At 35.0% G+C, this 16,192-nt stretch overlaps 2 protein-coding genes across 2 annotated transcripts in view; one reads left to right on the top strand and one right to left on the bottom strand.

The window, feature by feature from the left end:
* LOC104727970 overlaps window positions 1–8,947 on the bottom strand; it is a 26,770-nt gene extending 17,823 nt beyond the window's left edge. Inside the window, 28 exon segments of the mRNA XM_019231860.1 lie at window positions 63–335; window positions 408–521; window positions 624–755; window positions 872–1,201; window positions 1,308–1,727; window positions 1,808–1,882; window positions 1,955–2,110; window positions 2,246–2,344; window positions 2,509–2,605; window positions 3,064–3,164; window positions 3,262–3,465; window positions 3,563–3,769; window positions 3,858–3,978; window positions 4,060–4,127; window positions 4,552–4,581; window positions 4,773–4,937; window positions 5,030–5,351; window positions 5,435–5,527; window positions 5,707–5,877; window positions 6,016–6,176; window positions 6,268–6,456; window positions 6,554–6,655; window positions 7,042–7,159; window positions 7,247–7,341; window positions 7,431–7,481; window positions 7,564–7,698; window positions 7,962–8,065; window positions 8,594–8,947. Of these exon segments, the coding sequence (XP_019087405.1) occupies window positions 63–335; window positions 408–521; window positions 624–755; window positions 872–1,201; window positions 1,308–1,727; window positions 1,808–1,882; window positions 1,955–2,110; window positions 2,246–2,344; window positions 2,509–2,605; window positions 3,064–3,164; window positions 3,262–3,465; window positions 3,563–3,769; window positions 3,858–3,978; window positions 4,060–4,127; window positions 4,552–4,581; window positions 4,773–4,937; window positions 5,030–5,351; window positions 5,435–5,527; window positions 5,707–5,877; window positions 6,016–6,176; window positions 6,268–6,456; window positions 6,554–6,655; window positions 7,042–7,159; window positions 7,247–7,341; window positions 7,431–7,481; window positions 7,564–7,698; window positions 7,962–8,065; window positions 8,594–8,690 (4,230 nt within the window). The 5' untranslated portion in view covers window positions 8,691–8,947.
* Window positions 12,726–16,192, top strand: part of LOC104723387 — a 6,301-nt gene continuing 2,834 nt past the window's right edge. Inside the window, exons 1-13 of the mRNA XM_010441746.2 lie at window positions 12,726–13,403; window positions 13,486–13,567; window positions 13,675–13,778; window positions 13,865–13,991; window positions 14,072–14,166; window positions 14,323–14,446; window positions 14,765–14,845; window positions 14,951–15,049; window positions 15,136–15,321; window positions 15,552–15,689; window positions 15,773–15,829; window positions 15,917–16,045; window positions 16,128–16,192. Of these exons, the coding sequence (XP_010440048.1) occupies window positions 13,336–13,403; window positions 13,486–13,567; window positions 13,675–13,778; window positions 13,865–13,991; window positions 14,072–14,166; window positions 14,323–14,446; window positions 14,765–14,845; window positions 14,951–15,049; window positions 15,136–15,321; window positions 15,552–15,689; window positions 15,773–15,829; window positions 15,917–16,045; window positions 16,128–16,192 (1,355 nt within the window). The 5' untranslated portion in view covers window positions 12,726–13,335. The remainder of the gene's footprint in view (window positions 13,404–13,485; window positions 13,568–13,674; window positions 13,779–13,864; window positions 13,992–14,071; window positions 14,167–14,322; window positions 14,447–14,764; window positions 14,846–14,950; window positions 15,050–15,135; window positions 15,322–15,551; window positions 15,690–15,772; window positions 15,830–15,916; window positions 16,046–16,127) is intronic.

Below are 16,192 nucleotides of genomic sequence, written 5' to 3'. Positions count from 1 at the left end.
AAAAAAAAAAAAAAAAAAAAAAAAGTACATCAACCACTCTTGATAAGTTTAGAAAAATTCACAGGACCAGTAATTGTTATAACAAAAATGTGTAAATGGAGAAAAAAAAATATGTGGGTAAGGAAAATCAAAATCAAAGCATGAACTTACTCAGGGCTATCAGTGTGCCGAGGCATGACAATTATGGGCTTCTTAAGAGATAGATCTAACTTAAGAGCAGGAGATCCTTCAATTTCGCTAGTCGTAAACCACTTCTCTGAGTCCGTAAATTGATCCTTCATCTTGACAACCCCTTTTGAATCACTTGGCACAAGCCCCATAAAGTATTCAGCAACCTACATTGTGGAGACTGAGTGTAAGAAGCAAGACAAAAAGTTACTCGTATCTATGCAGAGATAATGAACTACCTCTTGAATAAAGCGATTCAGATAAACAACGCGCACTTCAGAAAGTTGTCCAGAGAGACAGTAGTCGAAACCTTCATGATCTTCATCAATGGTACTGAATGATGTAAAAGCCAACTAGCAACAAAAAACGAACAGAAAGTAAATTAAGACAGAAACTAACATCTATCTCTTCTACACAACACATTCACAAAGTGAAAAGAAACAAACAACCAATACCTCAACAAAAGAAGTTCCTCCAGGGTCTCGCATATCACAGATCCAAAAGTAGAGATGGTCGTCCGGAAGGCTGTCATCACTGATTCGTAAATTTCCAAGACTTGCCGTAATACTGAACGAGTTTGGGAAGACCTTCAAATAAATGGGTATCAGCACAGAAAGTGCCCACTTAACTTATGAAAATTTACTATACTAAAGAAACGAGAAGAATTGAAGTTTGGAATGCAATTCAAAGAGCATGATCACACCTTAATATCTGTCAGCAGATTGTCTTGTGACAATGTGGCAAACTTAGTTCCATTCTCATTCATTAGGAATATCTGCGCTCGAGCCATGTTCAATGCCAAGTTGAAAATGATTCTAGATTTCCCCTTCCCTAATAAACCCTTGACAGCTGCATCCCTAGAAACTTCAAATCCATCTCTTCTTGGAGAACTATGCTCTCCAGCTACAGGAGAATTGTCCTCAAAAGATTCACAGCTTGGATCCTCAACAGTGATAGCATTTACAAACTCCAAAATAGCAAGAATTGTTGGCCTTCGACAGAAAAACGATAATGTAGCTAAAGTTACCATAACCTACAAACGTCAGCCAAAAGTTGAGTGATTTAGTACGGCTTGACTTTATAACAATGAATAACTAAGATCTCCGGACTGGAAGATGCAAAAGCAGAAAACTATCAACCTGATTATCAATGTTTTCATATTGAGGTGACGTCTGATGGTATATGACTATCTGAGCCTTCACGAAACTATCCAGCGACTCAGTTGTCTCATTCCTAGTGATATTCATGTTGTCGACAGGGAGCAACCCATCAATACGACTAAAACTAGGGGTCTTGAGAGATGTATAGTCAATGGAATCAACCAACATTTCTGGTGCTTCATAAAAATTTTCCTCTCCTTCACTGGTAGTAGGATCATTTCCTTCAGGGCTCCTGCTCTCAGCATCTTCAAAGGATGGAACCACTTCCGAAGACTGAATAAAGGATCTTGCCAAATAACAAGACTCGTTTAAACCAGAATGGCTCACCAAATCTTCTATTTCCAAAGATTTTAATACGGTCCCAATAAACATATCAGTCCCTCTCATCGAAATTTCAACCTGGTTTCACAAAGACAGACATACTTTCAGCAAAAGGAATAAGAAATGACGAAAAGATAATTAAGAAGCAAACATCTTACCTTCCCACCTATGGCCCTAAACTCGAACAATTTACTCTCTCTGGCAAGAAGCACGGCCATGAAAGAAGCATCATGCTATATAAACATATACTCAGTCAAAGTATGTCGCAGCTAACAACTAGAAATTAATTTATAGTTTGTCTTTACCTGATGACCATAACTGCAACATATTTTGAGTTCATCAAGCACACCGGTTACAAATACACTCTCCAACTTAGATAAATCAAAAAGATCTTTCTGTTCTGTTTCTGACTCCTCACTGTCAGATGAAGTATCAGAAAGACCGGCTATGGGAGCAGAACCCTGTATATTTAGGTGAAATTTAAAACTTCAATCAACTAAATAGCATATCGTCAAATGGAACTCTCTCACAGTAGACGCCCTATATATAAGTGGAAGTAAAGTTTAATATCTCCTATCAGTCAAAATTGAATTTACCGAGGCCCGATAGACAGCACCCTGCAAACGGCTGTGCCATGTTTTTCTGGAGTCTTCAGAATCAAACATCAATATCAATGCATTTGCATCCTCCATAACCTGACAGGAAGAAAAATAAAAGCTGCAGAGCCAAATTTTTATTGAATTTTACAATCAACGGAATGAGATCTTAGACCTGTCACTGATGAAAACACACAATCAAACATAAAAAGCAGGAGGAAACTTTCCCTGCATGTAATGAGTCAAGTAAATGAGATGCAAACCTTCTCATTGACCCGAGAAGCATTACGAATGGACAAGACATGCTCTACTCCTCCAGCAAGCTCCACAGGAACTTTGTATATATGCTTCCCCCGTAAGCTACAAAAGATTTGTTAAAATATTATTAGAAAAGAAGGAATATGACAAACAATGAAACGAACAGGTGGAATTAGGCAAATAGAAATTTCAACTGCTTGATCAACAGCATACAATTTTGGATAATGAGTTCTTACACGATAGTTACAAACGGAGATCAATGACACTTTTAGTGGATTTTCAGTGAGACAGGGAGAGCTAGATAAACCGATTCAATATGACAACCAAGAGCATACCAATGATTTAATTTTCAAATGTCTCCGATAACAGAAAACATTGAGCACAAAAAGGCAATCATGCCCTACTCTTCCCACATGTTGATTCTCGTATTTATATACCAATAGGTTTTATTACATATAAGGGACTTGTCTTCATTGAGTTTGTACAGGCCATTCATTTTATCCAATCACCTAATCTTTAAAGCCACTACCATAGCCTAATTGCAAGAGTTAGAAACACACCTGGTATACTGCTTATAAGATTTTGAGCCAGGACTTTCGAGCACGTAGATAAAAGGACCAACTAAGCATAAGTACCGCCGCTGCCACGTAGCTTCTCTTCCCTATTAATGGAATTCACAATGCGATAAGTAACTAGTGTCCAAGTAGACAAATAGTTTGCAACAAGGAAATTGATTCTGGTTAGCTAAAGGAACTGACCTTCCAGCTAAGAATAGATAACCACCCCTCGAAATCGGCTTCCTCCCATGGACGAAGAATGTGGGAGCTCTCATCATCCTTAGTTTGGAATATTTGTGCGACTTGCATCAACCTATGGTATCGAGCCGGTGAGAAGTGAAAGCCTAAGGACGGTAGCCGAACAGCAAGTCTGGTTGATGGATACGATGGGTTTGGTCGACGAATCTACGCAGCATAACAAGCAAAAATGTTGCTACGGATCTAAAGTCTGAAACATAATTCTTTTTACTAAAAATGTAATTGCCAGATGTCTAAAATTTACCTGCTGAAGTTTTAAGAGTACCCCACACTTATCAATAACTGGCAAGAAAGTTACACTGCTCTCCGTGCCAGAACCAGAAGATCTTTTTGAGGATGATTGTTTCCAGGAGTAATCACCATCAACAAGTAAAGCGGACACATCACTCAAAACTAAATCAAACTGTAGATACATATCCATTTCCTCTGTCAGTTCATGCTTATAGTCATCCTGCAAATTTAAATACATAGAAATTAGAGAACCATTATTAGAAAATATTTGAATTATATTGTTAAGCCAACTGACACTTTAACATTACCTGGGAACGGATGACCAAATTACCCAAGTCTAGAAGAAGCTTTGTAGAACGATGATTATCAGGACGAAATTCTGTTGGAATTGTTATTTTGGGTGCTGCAATATCTAAGTCTAGCAAAAACCTGGTTGTTTTGTACAACGTCATTTACTATAACAAACATGACATATATTTGACCAAAGAGCATATGGGAGTAGGAACAGACCGTGAATGATCTTTCAATGCTCTATTCATTCCTTCTTGTGCAGTGCGTCTAACTTCATTAATAGTTGACTGAGAAGATAAGTAAGAGGTTATAATGATTAATGTAGTTTTCCATGGGTAACTGAATATAAGGAAAGTTCAGAGATTTAATTCCAACAGTGTTTTAATAAGCTGCCAGGAACCATTGTAGCTCAAGTGCAAGGAGCAGGCTCTACAAATAGTTTTGCCATTTTCGTCACAATTAATAAGTCAGAGATGAAGTATTATATTAACGGCGTAAGCTTCAGTTCCAGTTTTTAAAAATAGTCGCATGAAACTCGATAGTTCAGAATACCCAGGTATCTTGTACACTATTGAAAAGTGACAGAAATTGCTACCTAAGATCCTAATTTCATCATGATGATTACTTACCAAAGATAGTTAACAGGCTATATAACCCTAATATGCACTAGTGTTTGCCAACTGTATATACCATAACACATAAATAACACACCTGTACAGCAGCTGCAGTTTCCNAGAGAGTCTTGGATGAAATTAATTGATATTCTTGGACGCAACTAAAATTCCTATTATTATATCTTACCTCCATTGCAAAATAACTTCGGTATCAAGTTCCCGATCAAGGGCCTCGATTTCTTCATCATCATCAGCAACTATTCTACTGATATCAGATTTCAGCAACGAAGCATAGNTTTAGATACTGCAGATGGCAACACAATCAGACACATATTTGTTTTAAAAAAAACAACTTTTCCTCAGAGAGAGGTCACATACAGTCATATAACATGGAGAAGCTTTTGCAACAAGACTCCAGTCAACTTTAGCATCAAAGGGCTTATAACAGAAGACAGCAAGTATAGAGTGAGAGGCAGGCGCACTCTGCAGAGAGAAATACATTTTTAAGAGTTATAAGATGCCGCTGATAAATATTTTACAGCCGGCAAAACGAAAAAAATTCCACGTAAACAAACCTCAGCAAGTAGACCACTAGGAGATGACAAGCGATATCTCCCTAATTTAATGTCAGCGATCTTTGTTTCTGGGAAAAGCTTAATGGAGCAATTAAGACCTTCACATGATAACTCAGCAAGGCATTCCTTCTCCCCATCATAAAGTTTTGAAGCACTATGCCTCATCTGCACCTCCAAGAAAGTATGGAGAGCATCAGGTTTTGCGTTGTCGATACTTAATTGCTCATCACCTTCTTTGTACCCTATGACTTTGTTTAACCGTTCCCAATCTTCGTCTGTGAATTGAACAGATTCCCCTTCACCTTCAGACACTTGAGTCGTCCTGAAGGCATACATACAAGAAACTTGAGAATAAATTTTAGGAAAAGGAGTTGGGAATTGGGAAGGAACCAAAGTAACATTTACCCTCCAAACGGCCACCATGAACTTTTAGCCTGTTGCTTCTTCGAGTAATTTTCTGCCTGTACCGACCTCTCAACAAACTTGTGCGCCAACATCCTTTACAGAAACTCAAGGAACTTAGCCACAATTAGAAATAATTAACAAAATTATCCTTATTTCTACATCATATGAAGCAGAACTCATGTACTATGACATATAAATGTAAAACAGAGAGTCTTGGATGAAATTAATTGATATTCTTGGACGCAACTAAAATTCCTATTATTATATCTTACCTCCATTGCAAAATAACTTCGGTATCAAGTTCCCGATCAAGGGCCTCGATTTCTTCATCATCATCAGCAACTATTCTACTGATATCAGATTTCAGCAACGAAGCATAGTGGGTGATGTATCTCTTCCGTAGACGAGTGTACTTTAAAACATGCTCCCATGACATTCTCCCGCTGTCATAAAAGTAACAATTTCAGAAAATGTAAACAAAAACTGATGTAAGGAACTGCAAGGAAGCGGTTTCCACAACTAATACAAATTACACAGAAAGCCAGCGCCGATCAGAAAACATAAATAAAAAATATAGATACCTTGCTATCTTAATTTGTTCTGAAACAACTCTGTAAGCATATTTCCACCAAGATTTTGCATCGATTTTCACTGGAACAGATGGACGGTAATGTGCAAATTTCAAACGCTGATTAAACGCAGCAAAATTATCAGCAAGTTTCATGACATCCCTGTATCCTCCCTGAGAAGAAAAAAAACACAGAGAGACACAATCAAGACCACCGGGGACAGCCAACTATACATGGGTAGAAGCATCGAATGTTTTGTTTTACCTTTGATAAACAAAGTGTCACATCATCTAAGTTTACATATGCCTTCTGCAACGGTTGAGCAGTATTGGAAGATTCGTTTGCTTGAGACTTAGAGTACTTCGCATTCCCTGAGACAGGTTGCAGAATATAGAAATGCTTTCTCGTGAGGCAGTCAGCTGGCTTACCATCCTTTGTGCCAAATCTAAAAATCTAGATATTTTCACGCACCCAATATTAGATTTTGGGTAAGAGACAATGGACATGATAATTATGTTTCCACTATATACATGACTTTGCTTGTCAATACCTGATCCCACTCAAAAGGAGTTAAAACCTCCCATGGTTTGTCAATATGCCATGGAGAGATGTCAGAATCAAGATAGAATGCAAGCCGATCAAGTTCAACAGACTGAAAAAAGGCAAAAGCAAACAGTTATGGCAAGAAAATATTAATGTGACGGACCCTTGGTTTTGTTTCTTGGCATGGGTATTCCTTTCTCAATGCAGTCAATCCAGATATTAGTTCCGTACAAAGACTACTACATAACACTAACCCTTCAAGAGAAAGGTCCAAGTCAATCTTGTTCTGGTACTTCTTACTATACCCACATAACCTCAACTTACTAAACTAGATTACAATAATAAACTACTTACTTACAAGCAGACGTGCATGAGAACTAAACATAAAACCCTTATAAATAAACAAAACTAAGAAACTGAGGGACCTTAAAAACAATGTAATCCACAAGACCAGAAATGTTTGTGCCAGTCAGATATTGATGAACCAATCTATACCTTTTGGATGGACTCCAGAGTCCCACCAGTAATAAAAGTCTCCTTTCCACTCTCATCAATGGTTACAGCTGAGAGTTTCTCTAGTGTAACACCAGCTGAGAAAGGGTGGCCAGGATTGCTGCACATATAACATAAGCTGTTCATCATACAAATGGGTAAACAATCAAGAACAAGAAAAAAAAAGCTTCTGTTACAATTTAGTTACCTCTCTAGATCCTCGTATCTTATGTGAATATTTGATATTGACAGCTTCAAATTTCCAACAATTGTGTTGACTAATGATCCCATCCATGATTTGTTCTTTAAAGAGAATAAGAAATTATGGTTGTTAGTTTGGTACAATATTTCTCCCCATGTTATCTACTACGAGTAAGTAGCACTAGCCACACCATTTCAGTCTGCAGTCGACGAGCTCTTTCTACTAGTTTCGTTTCCATTTCCTATTTACCACAAAACAGAAATTGATTCAATAACTCACATTAGATAATGGAATATGGTCATAACATGAGCAATATATCTCACCCGTATTAGATTTCTTTTTGCCTCCTGGATAGAATCTTCACTACGTCCTTCAACATCAGTTGCGGGTTCCGCTAATACAAAAATTCGGTCAAGATAAACCACTACAGGCTCCTGTCCAAGCCTGGTCCATGGTACCTAAAACGATAATTTTAAAACGTATCAATAAATGGGTCTAACTGAGTGTAGAAATCGAAGGGAAGGTGAATTATTGAAGAGATCTAGGCCCAAAAAGTTTGATATTAACCCTAAAAACAATAACTAATGCATGATATTGAGTAAGATCACTGATGGAGACCATGACAACAATTGAAAATACTATTCATGAGCAAAGATAACTAATGCACTCAAGTTTGCATTCTTTAGGTTAGATAAGATAGGAAATAAAACACACACAAGACCTTGAGTTTCACTGATCCAAGAAATCCAGCTTTAACCCTCACAGGTAATTTCAAAGCATTAAGTGCTTCTGGTTTAAGTTGCATATTTTTCAGCTCTACATCTCCTGCGAAATCAAGTAAAACCAAGAGCTATATTAACAAATGTCCGAGAAATACGATTCCATAGTGATTAGATTAAAAGCAATTTCATTGAAAGGGATATGCTAAATCCTTCTTTTTCATTCAGTCGTTGTAACTGTGAGAGGAAACTAGGCAATCATGAAATGAATAACCAGTATAATAAACCATAAAACAAAGCTATAAAGCATGCACGCAAGCGGGATGTTCCCGTCAAACTAAACAACATTAATCCTAGAATTATACTCCCACTCGTCTGCCAAAAACCCAGAAGTATGAATATTTGACTTTGCTTTCAATTTCTACACGGAAATAACTCGGACTAAACCCAATTCCAGAAAACTAATTAAAATCCAAGTGTAGGTCTTCAAATACGTTGCGAAGTCGCATCACACAAAATCTGACCAGTACTCACATTCGTTTACAGGTCAAAATCGCTCTCCTCAATAGCACATTTGAACTCAAATCCAGACAAATTACACAAATTCAAAGAAGAAAATAGAAAACAATCTGACCTTGCCAAACACTGATCTTAAGAGCTTCCTTATCCAATCCCCTCACATAGTTCCCCAAATACCTTTGTAACAAGTACGCTACCTGATCTTCCAACATCTTTGAATCCTGCAAATCAAAATTCGCAAAGTAATAGGGAAGAAGAAAAAAACAAGAAGTCGAAATCAAGTAAATCGTGTGATTTAGAAGAGACGGAACGCGTGGAACGAAAATCTCAAGAGTTCGATTTCGATCGGACTAGAAGGGGGCAACGAAGGAGACGCATGTGGGATCGTTTCCTCAAGAGCACGCAAGAGGCGGTTGGAATTGTGAAATAGTCATGACTCATGACTTGGGGGAGAGTTACTACGGGGCTCTCAGTTAAAAAGGAACTTATAAAAATATCTGATGTTGATGACGGTGTTGCTGTGTTTATCAGTTGTCGACATAAAATTAAAAATTAAAATACTAATTAGGGATTGACCTGAGAACTAAACTAAACCGTGATAATTCAAATTGAACCGATGTCTACTGTGAAAGCGAACCAAAATTTCAATTATAATTTAACCGGTGGAGAAATTCTTATACCAAATATACTAAACCGAACACAGACTTATGCAACCGAATTAGATAAATCAAATGAAAGAAAATTTACTAATACATGTAATTTCTACGTAACCCTAATAGTACTGAATGTTTAAAGTTTCTACACATAAATTATGAAACTATTAATTTTTAACATTTTTAAAACAAAAGCGTCATTTTATTATTTACTAGGTAATATCCCGCGCAAATGCGCGGATTGTTGTATAGTATAATATATTAATTAATATAAATTTATTTGATAGTCATAAAAAAAATTAACAAATTAATTTAAATGTCATTAACATCTTTTACACGTTTATTTATTCAAATCATACAATATCAAAATATATAACTTATTTAAATATAATCATGCATACATTATACATCTCTTAAAGTTATTTGTTTTTTATTTTTCAACTTTGATAATAATTTTCATTAGTATTTTAGAGCATTTGAGGTAATAAAATATTATTAATAATAAAAACAAAATTTTAATATGTAATTTAAATATATAGTATAAGTTTTTCATATAAACTAACACATAACCTAAAGTGTTTAATAATTAACGACTAAACTATTTTGAAAGTAAAAAAAAATCCCATAAAATCATATGAAGTGCAATCAAAGTTTTAAAATACGATTTTCATTCATTTTTTTAAAAGATTTTTTTTTATATTCCCTTTAGTTTAAGATATATTGCTAGGTTTAGTTATATTTTTTTATCCTTGTAATAAAGGCTAGATAGAAAAAAAAAAAATTTGTTTTTTATATAGAAAAATCTTTAAAGTACATATTTGAATTAAATTTAAAAAATTGTGATTTTTATATGATTATATGTTGAATCACAAACTGAATATAGTGATTATTATTCTAAAATAAATGTATTACAATTTTGTTGGATGTAAGTGAGAGTTAAGAAAATTTGATTTGATAATTATATTACAATTTTTTATATATTCCCCTTAATTTAGGTTATATTGCTAGGCTTAGTATTAATTTTTCATCCTTGTAGTAAAAGCTAGAAAATAAATAAATATCAAATTGGTTTTTTATATAGCAAAATCCTTAAAGTACATATTTGAATTAAATTTTAAAATAATGATTTTTATATAATTATATGTTGAATCACAAACTAAATATAATGATGAGTATTCTAAAATATATTTAATACAATTTTGTTGGAGGCAAGAGAGAGGTAAGAAATTTTGATTTGATAATTATATTACAAAATTTTCTTTCATGAGAACATTTCAAATTTTAAGAATAACATAAATATACATGAAATTGTAAGAATTAATCAAACATCTAAAGTAAAGAATTAAGATATTTTCTTTAGCTTGATTCCCTTATTATGAGATGGTTATAACCAAAATATTATTATGGTCATCGGAATTTTATTATACATATTAGAATACATATGTATTTTAAATCAAAATAATACAAGAAAACAAAGAAGAAGTACATAAAAAAAAACAATAAAATTCAAAACAATGTAAAATATATAGTAAACAAAAAATATAATCAAACTCTTAATTGGGATTTCAACCTATGCAAGAACATTATAAAAAACAAAGAAAAAATTTAGGATTTGGGATATGGTGGAGGAGAATGTGAGAATGGTTATTTATAGGATAAAAAGTGATGGGAGTTATATTTCTAAAATAATTAAATAAGAAGAGTTACAATTATAATTAATAGTGTGTTTAAATGAAAATGAATGGGGGAGAAAAAATCAATTCACAATTTATATTATTTCAGTTACAATTTAGTAGTAAAGAATGAATTTAAAGTATGCATTAATGTATATGATTAAATGTGTTGTTTAATTAAAAATAAAAGAAATTAGAAAGTATTAAATAAAAATCAACCAATAAGGAAAGATCAAAACCTTACTTTTATATATATGACTAAACTAAACACAATTCAACCGATAACAAAATAAATAGTATACTACAAAAGTACAAATAGTCACAAAAATTTTCTAAAAGAAAAATAATACACTTGACATAAAAAATAAAGACATCACTTAATTTGAGACAAAGAAATTTTCTAAAATAAACTAAGTTATTACATGATTAGGGCGCTTCTAATTTTCGACTTAACATCTTACCACTTCACGCTGAGGTAGAAGCTTTTGTTTGGGTTTTGCGATATATGATAAGATATGATTTCAGGGATGTGACTTTTCTTACAAACTGTTTAGATTTGGTGAAGATGGTGTCTTCACAGTCTAACTGGCCGATTTTCTCAGTTTATCTCGAAGACATCAAAGTGGATATGGAGAAATTCTCAAGTTTCTCGTTGACTTTAATTTGATTTCAAGGAATGCAAAGATGCTCATGACAAGTTCGTACTCAACCGAATAAAATTACTTATGTAAACAATTCCTCTCCCAATTGGCTCATTTGAGTTAATTTTTTCTGTTTTTTATTATAAAAAAAAACTAAGTTATTACACAAACATCATTTGTTTTATCTAAATTTGAACCAAACAAAACTAATGCAGTTAGGTGATCAAACCAAATTATAATAGTAAACTTTACATTTAAGTACATCACTTAATATGAGACAAAATATTTTTCCTAAAATAAATTAAGTTACTAAAAAAACATCATTTGTTTTGTCTAAATTTGAACCAAACGAAATTTACACGCAATTAGGTGACCAAATCAAAATATAATAGACTTTACATAAAAAATAAGCCCATCACTTAATTCGAGATAAAGAATTTTTTAACACAAATTATTTGTTTTATCTAAAATTTGAACCAAAAGAAACTAATATAGTTAGGTGATCGACCAAAAAATAATAATAAACCTTACAAAAAAAGCACCTCACCTAATTTGAGAGAATAGATTTTTTTTTTTTTATCAACAAAGTACAAGATCAGCTCAAATGAGCCAATTAGAAAGAAAACCGTTCATATAGATAATTTGGTGCGACTCCTTTCTAGCTCGTCGTGTCAGTTTGTCCATACTACCGTTCTGTGATCTAGGGATTAGGGCTATAGAGAAGGATAAGAACTCCTCCTTGTCTTCTTCAATAACATCCAAATACGTCTTGAAGGCAGGCCACTCCGCTGGTGAAGACACCATTTTCACCAAATCAGAACAATCCGTGATAAAAACTACGTTTTCATTGTCCACTCCAATCATACATCGCATAGCCCAGATGAGGGCTTCCACTTGGGCATGGAGGGGTGATAAGCTCCGGCAACAATAGAATTTTCGTAAAACAAAATACTTTACTAAAAAAGGTTTTATCTAAATTTAACCAAAGGAAATAATTACAGTTAGGTGATCAAACTTACTCGAAGATAGTTGTAAATTGTAATGTGTTTAAAAATAGTTCAAATTGATAAATATGTGATAGAATGAAATATATCAATCAAATTGTAAACACAGTTTATCTCATTTAATTAGAAGGAAAAATATATATTTTCACTTGAAACATCATAATTTTAATTTTACTTACATTTGTTTAGGTATTTATTTCACCCTTAGAAGTTTGGGTATGTTTGTAGATATTTTTTAAAGCTTTAAAACAGGGGTTCATCTATCACTGCTGTCAGGTCTCTCTCACCTAGTGAGCTGGAGAAGAAAGGAACCGCAAACTCATGATGAACCAAAAAAAGGTCGAGCCCTCGTGATGGCAAATGAGACCAGAAGGACTAGTGTTCGAACCTTCAAACAAAACAAAATGTATAAAAATCGTTTCTTTGTATTCTCGAGTATCTCTACCACCTCGAGATCTGAAATCTGATTCTACCTTTTCATTTTCTTTCTCAAAAGTCGCGGCTTTGAAATAGTTTCTCGGTTTTCTAGTTGACTCATTTTCAAGATCTGGGGGCATCTGTCATTTCTTTTCTTTAATACTAAAAGCTTTCTTCTTTCTTTCTTTCTTTCTTTTTTTTCTATTTATCCTCTTTGGTTTTTCAGCTGCTGTTCGTAGTAGGTGTAGCCCTTTACTTGCTTTTCAGCAAAAGCTGAGAGGTTTCTTCTGTTTTTTTTTTCTCTCTCTTTTGTCTTTGGGGATCTGCGCATTTTCTCAGAGTTTATATGGGAAATGGGACCTTCTAAAGCATGATACTTTTCTTGTCTCACTTGTAATTTTGTTGCTGAAGACGGAGCAATGTCTGTAGAAACTTGGTGTATGGTTCAGAAGAGTACTAGTTCTAGCTCATGAGTTCGTTGGTACTTGGAATCAAGATGATTGATCAGTTCATTAACTTTGTAATTCGTCCTCCGAGGTACTTCTCCGGGTTCTTTTGCTCTATCAAGTTTCAACCTTTTTTTGCATTCAATTGATAGCTGTTGGGTTTTTTTTTACAGGGCTGAATATGATCCTGATCAGTATTTGTGGGAGAAAGAGTTTAGCCTCGGTGGCACAAAGTGTAAAAGACAAGACTTGGAGGCAAGTATGGGCACCTAAATGATTTAGTATTTTCCTACTGCTCTCTTCAAATTGAGGTTCCTCTTGAGGTTAACCTTCTAAGTCTCATTTTTTTTGTACTCTGGTAGCTTACAAATTCAAGGGGTCACACCTTGCGTTGCAGTCATTACGTTCCCTCGTCTTCTCAGGAGGATACTCCTCTCCCATGTGTTATATACTGCCATGGCAATAGGTACATCTCTTCTAGGAACTAAGATCTTTGTTTATGACTAGTTGAAAAAATAAGAACTTAATTCGTTTGTTTTGGAATCTGACCAGTGGATGTAGGGCAGATGCAAATGAGGCGGTTATGGTTCTTCTTCCATCTAACATTACTGTTTTCACCCTTGACTTCTCGGGATCGGGCTTATCTGATGGTAATTATGTAAGCCTTGGCTGGCATGAGGTGTGTTTCCGTGTCTTACTTTCACAAGCTTCTTTTCTCTTCAAATATTATCTAATTTTTTCTTGTTAAACATAAGCTAGAAAGATGATCTCAAGACTGTGGTATCTTACCTGAGAAACAGCAATCAGGTGTCTCGTATTGGACTTTGGGGACGATCTATGGGTGCAGTTACCAGGTTACCTCTTGAACTAGTTCTCAGTCACACTTACAATATTTACTAGTATAGATTCGCCAGCGTTCATAAGGCCTATGATCTGAAAAGTGTGTCAACTGTCTCTACTCTCCTCATGTTGTTCTCTCCATTTAATAAAGCGGTGAATAAAATGTGCAGCCTTCTTTATGGAGCAGAAGATCCTTCAATTTCTGGGATGGTCTTAGACAGTGCATTCTCAAACTTATTTGATCTGATGATGGAATTAGTGGATGTCTACAAAATCCGACTTCCGAAATTCACAGTATGTTCTTCTGCTCCCTTCATAGCAATAGACACTAGCTGAAACTGGCATTGAGTTTATAAAAACCTGAAGTATGAAGTTATTAATCAAGGATCCAGTCGATTTGTTTTGCTGTTTGTACTAGTAACTATTGCTACACATAGCTATTGAACATGCTAATAAAATGAAAATTTATGAATGAAAAGTTTCATAGCTTGGCTCATAAATTCACATGGCTACGAGAGTCCAAAATAGTATCCTTACCATTCCAATCGATGATAGCATATGCTAGACATTCTCTTATGCTTGCAGTGAAACTTTATCTCATTGTACAATTAGGTTAAAGTAGCTGTGCAGTACATGCGGCGAATAATTCAGAAAAAGGCGAAGTTTAATATTATGGATCTCAACTGTGTTAAGGTGTTGTATAAGCACCTCTCCCTGTTTTTCTTGTCATTTGCTTCAACCTCCAAGCTAGGTAGTAAGTATGTTACCGTTTTAGTTAAGTTTTCGATTTCCCCCCAGGTTTCGCCCAAGACTTTCATTCCAGCTTTATTTGGGCATGCAAGCGGAGACAAATTCATCCAACCTCATCACTCTGATCTCATTCTCAAGTGCTACGCGGTAGTTATATAATCGCGGTTATTTTTTATTTTTTGTCCAAGCATATCAATTTTTCAGTTATAACCAATCTTCTGGTAAATCTGCAGGGAGACAAAAATATTATCAAGTTTGATGGTGATCACAACTCTTCGCGGCCGAAATCTTATTATGATTCAGTGTTAATATTCTTCTACAATGTTCTTCGCCCGCCTCAAATTTCTTCAGCTTGCTCTTCTAAACTTGAAAGTTATTACAGTCTGGGAGATATCAATAGCGCTACTGGTTTGGATGAGGTAATTTGCACTCTATGGTTGAGCAACCCTAAAAACAGTATTGTGTTGCTGTATGTTATATTTTCTGCACTTAAGTACTAGACGTACTGCTAGAGTCACTAAAGAGGTGGCTCAATGTATATGATTGTTGAAAACTCGTGGTGGTCATCTCACAGAGCAAACGAATATTATAAATTAGTCTGAACGATCATGCACAAGAATCTAACTGCTTGGTTACCTTCTACTGTCAGAGTTTTCTTTATGAGATCATATCTGGTCTTCGCTCTGCATGTATCGATGTTGCAAGTTCTTCTTCTGCGCCTCCTGCCCCTCTAACCACAAAGCCAACAAATGAGCTCCTTTCAGAAGCCATCCCCATGACAGATACAGTATACCAGTTCTCTTTCTTGCATGAATTTCCTTTTTCGTTGCTTGGTTTATTCCTTTTGATAATCATTCATTAATGAAACAGAATGACGTGCCTGTAGAAGATAATGATCACACCATGGAGGACCCTGAAAACTTCGAGGTAACTGTGGAGCATTGCTGTCATATTTCTGTTAAACCCCTCAAGTGTTGCCTGATCACAATATGCATTTTGATTGTTATTTGGCAGGGGAAGCCTGTTGACCAGTTTGAAGAAGGCTGTTCGTTTACAAGCTCCAACAGGGAAAGCTGGGGCAGATGCTCTTCATTAGGAGGCACTGAAGAAGATGAGAGTTTGACTGCTGGCGAGGGTGATCAGGTAGATACTCTTTGAATCTGTTTTATGAAGCAATTTGACATTTGGTGAGATGGGCTTTCGTTTCTGATATGTTGCCTTCCAGATCGAGAAGACTGCTGATATAAACATGGAACAAAAGCCAAGAGACTCTAGTAAAGAAGAAGAAGA

This window comes from Camelina sativa, chromosome 11 (genome assembly GCF_000633955.1).
Source record: "Camelina sativa cultivar DH55 chromosome 11, Cs, whole genome shotgun sequence".
In the NCBI taxonomy this organism is placed as follows: Eukaryota; Viridiplantae; Streptophyta; class Magnoliopsida; order Brassicales; family Brassicaceae; genus Camelina; species Camelina sativa.
The sequence above is the reverse complement of the archived record's forward strand: the minus strand, read 5'-3'. Positions and strand labels throughout refer to the sequence as shown.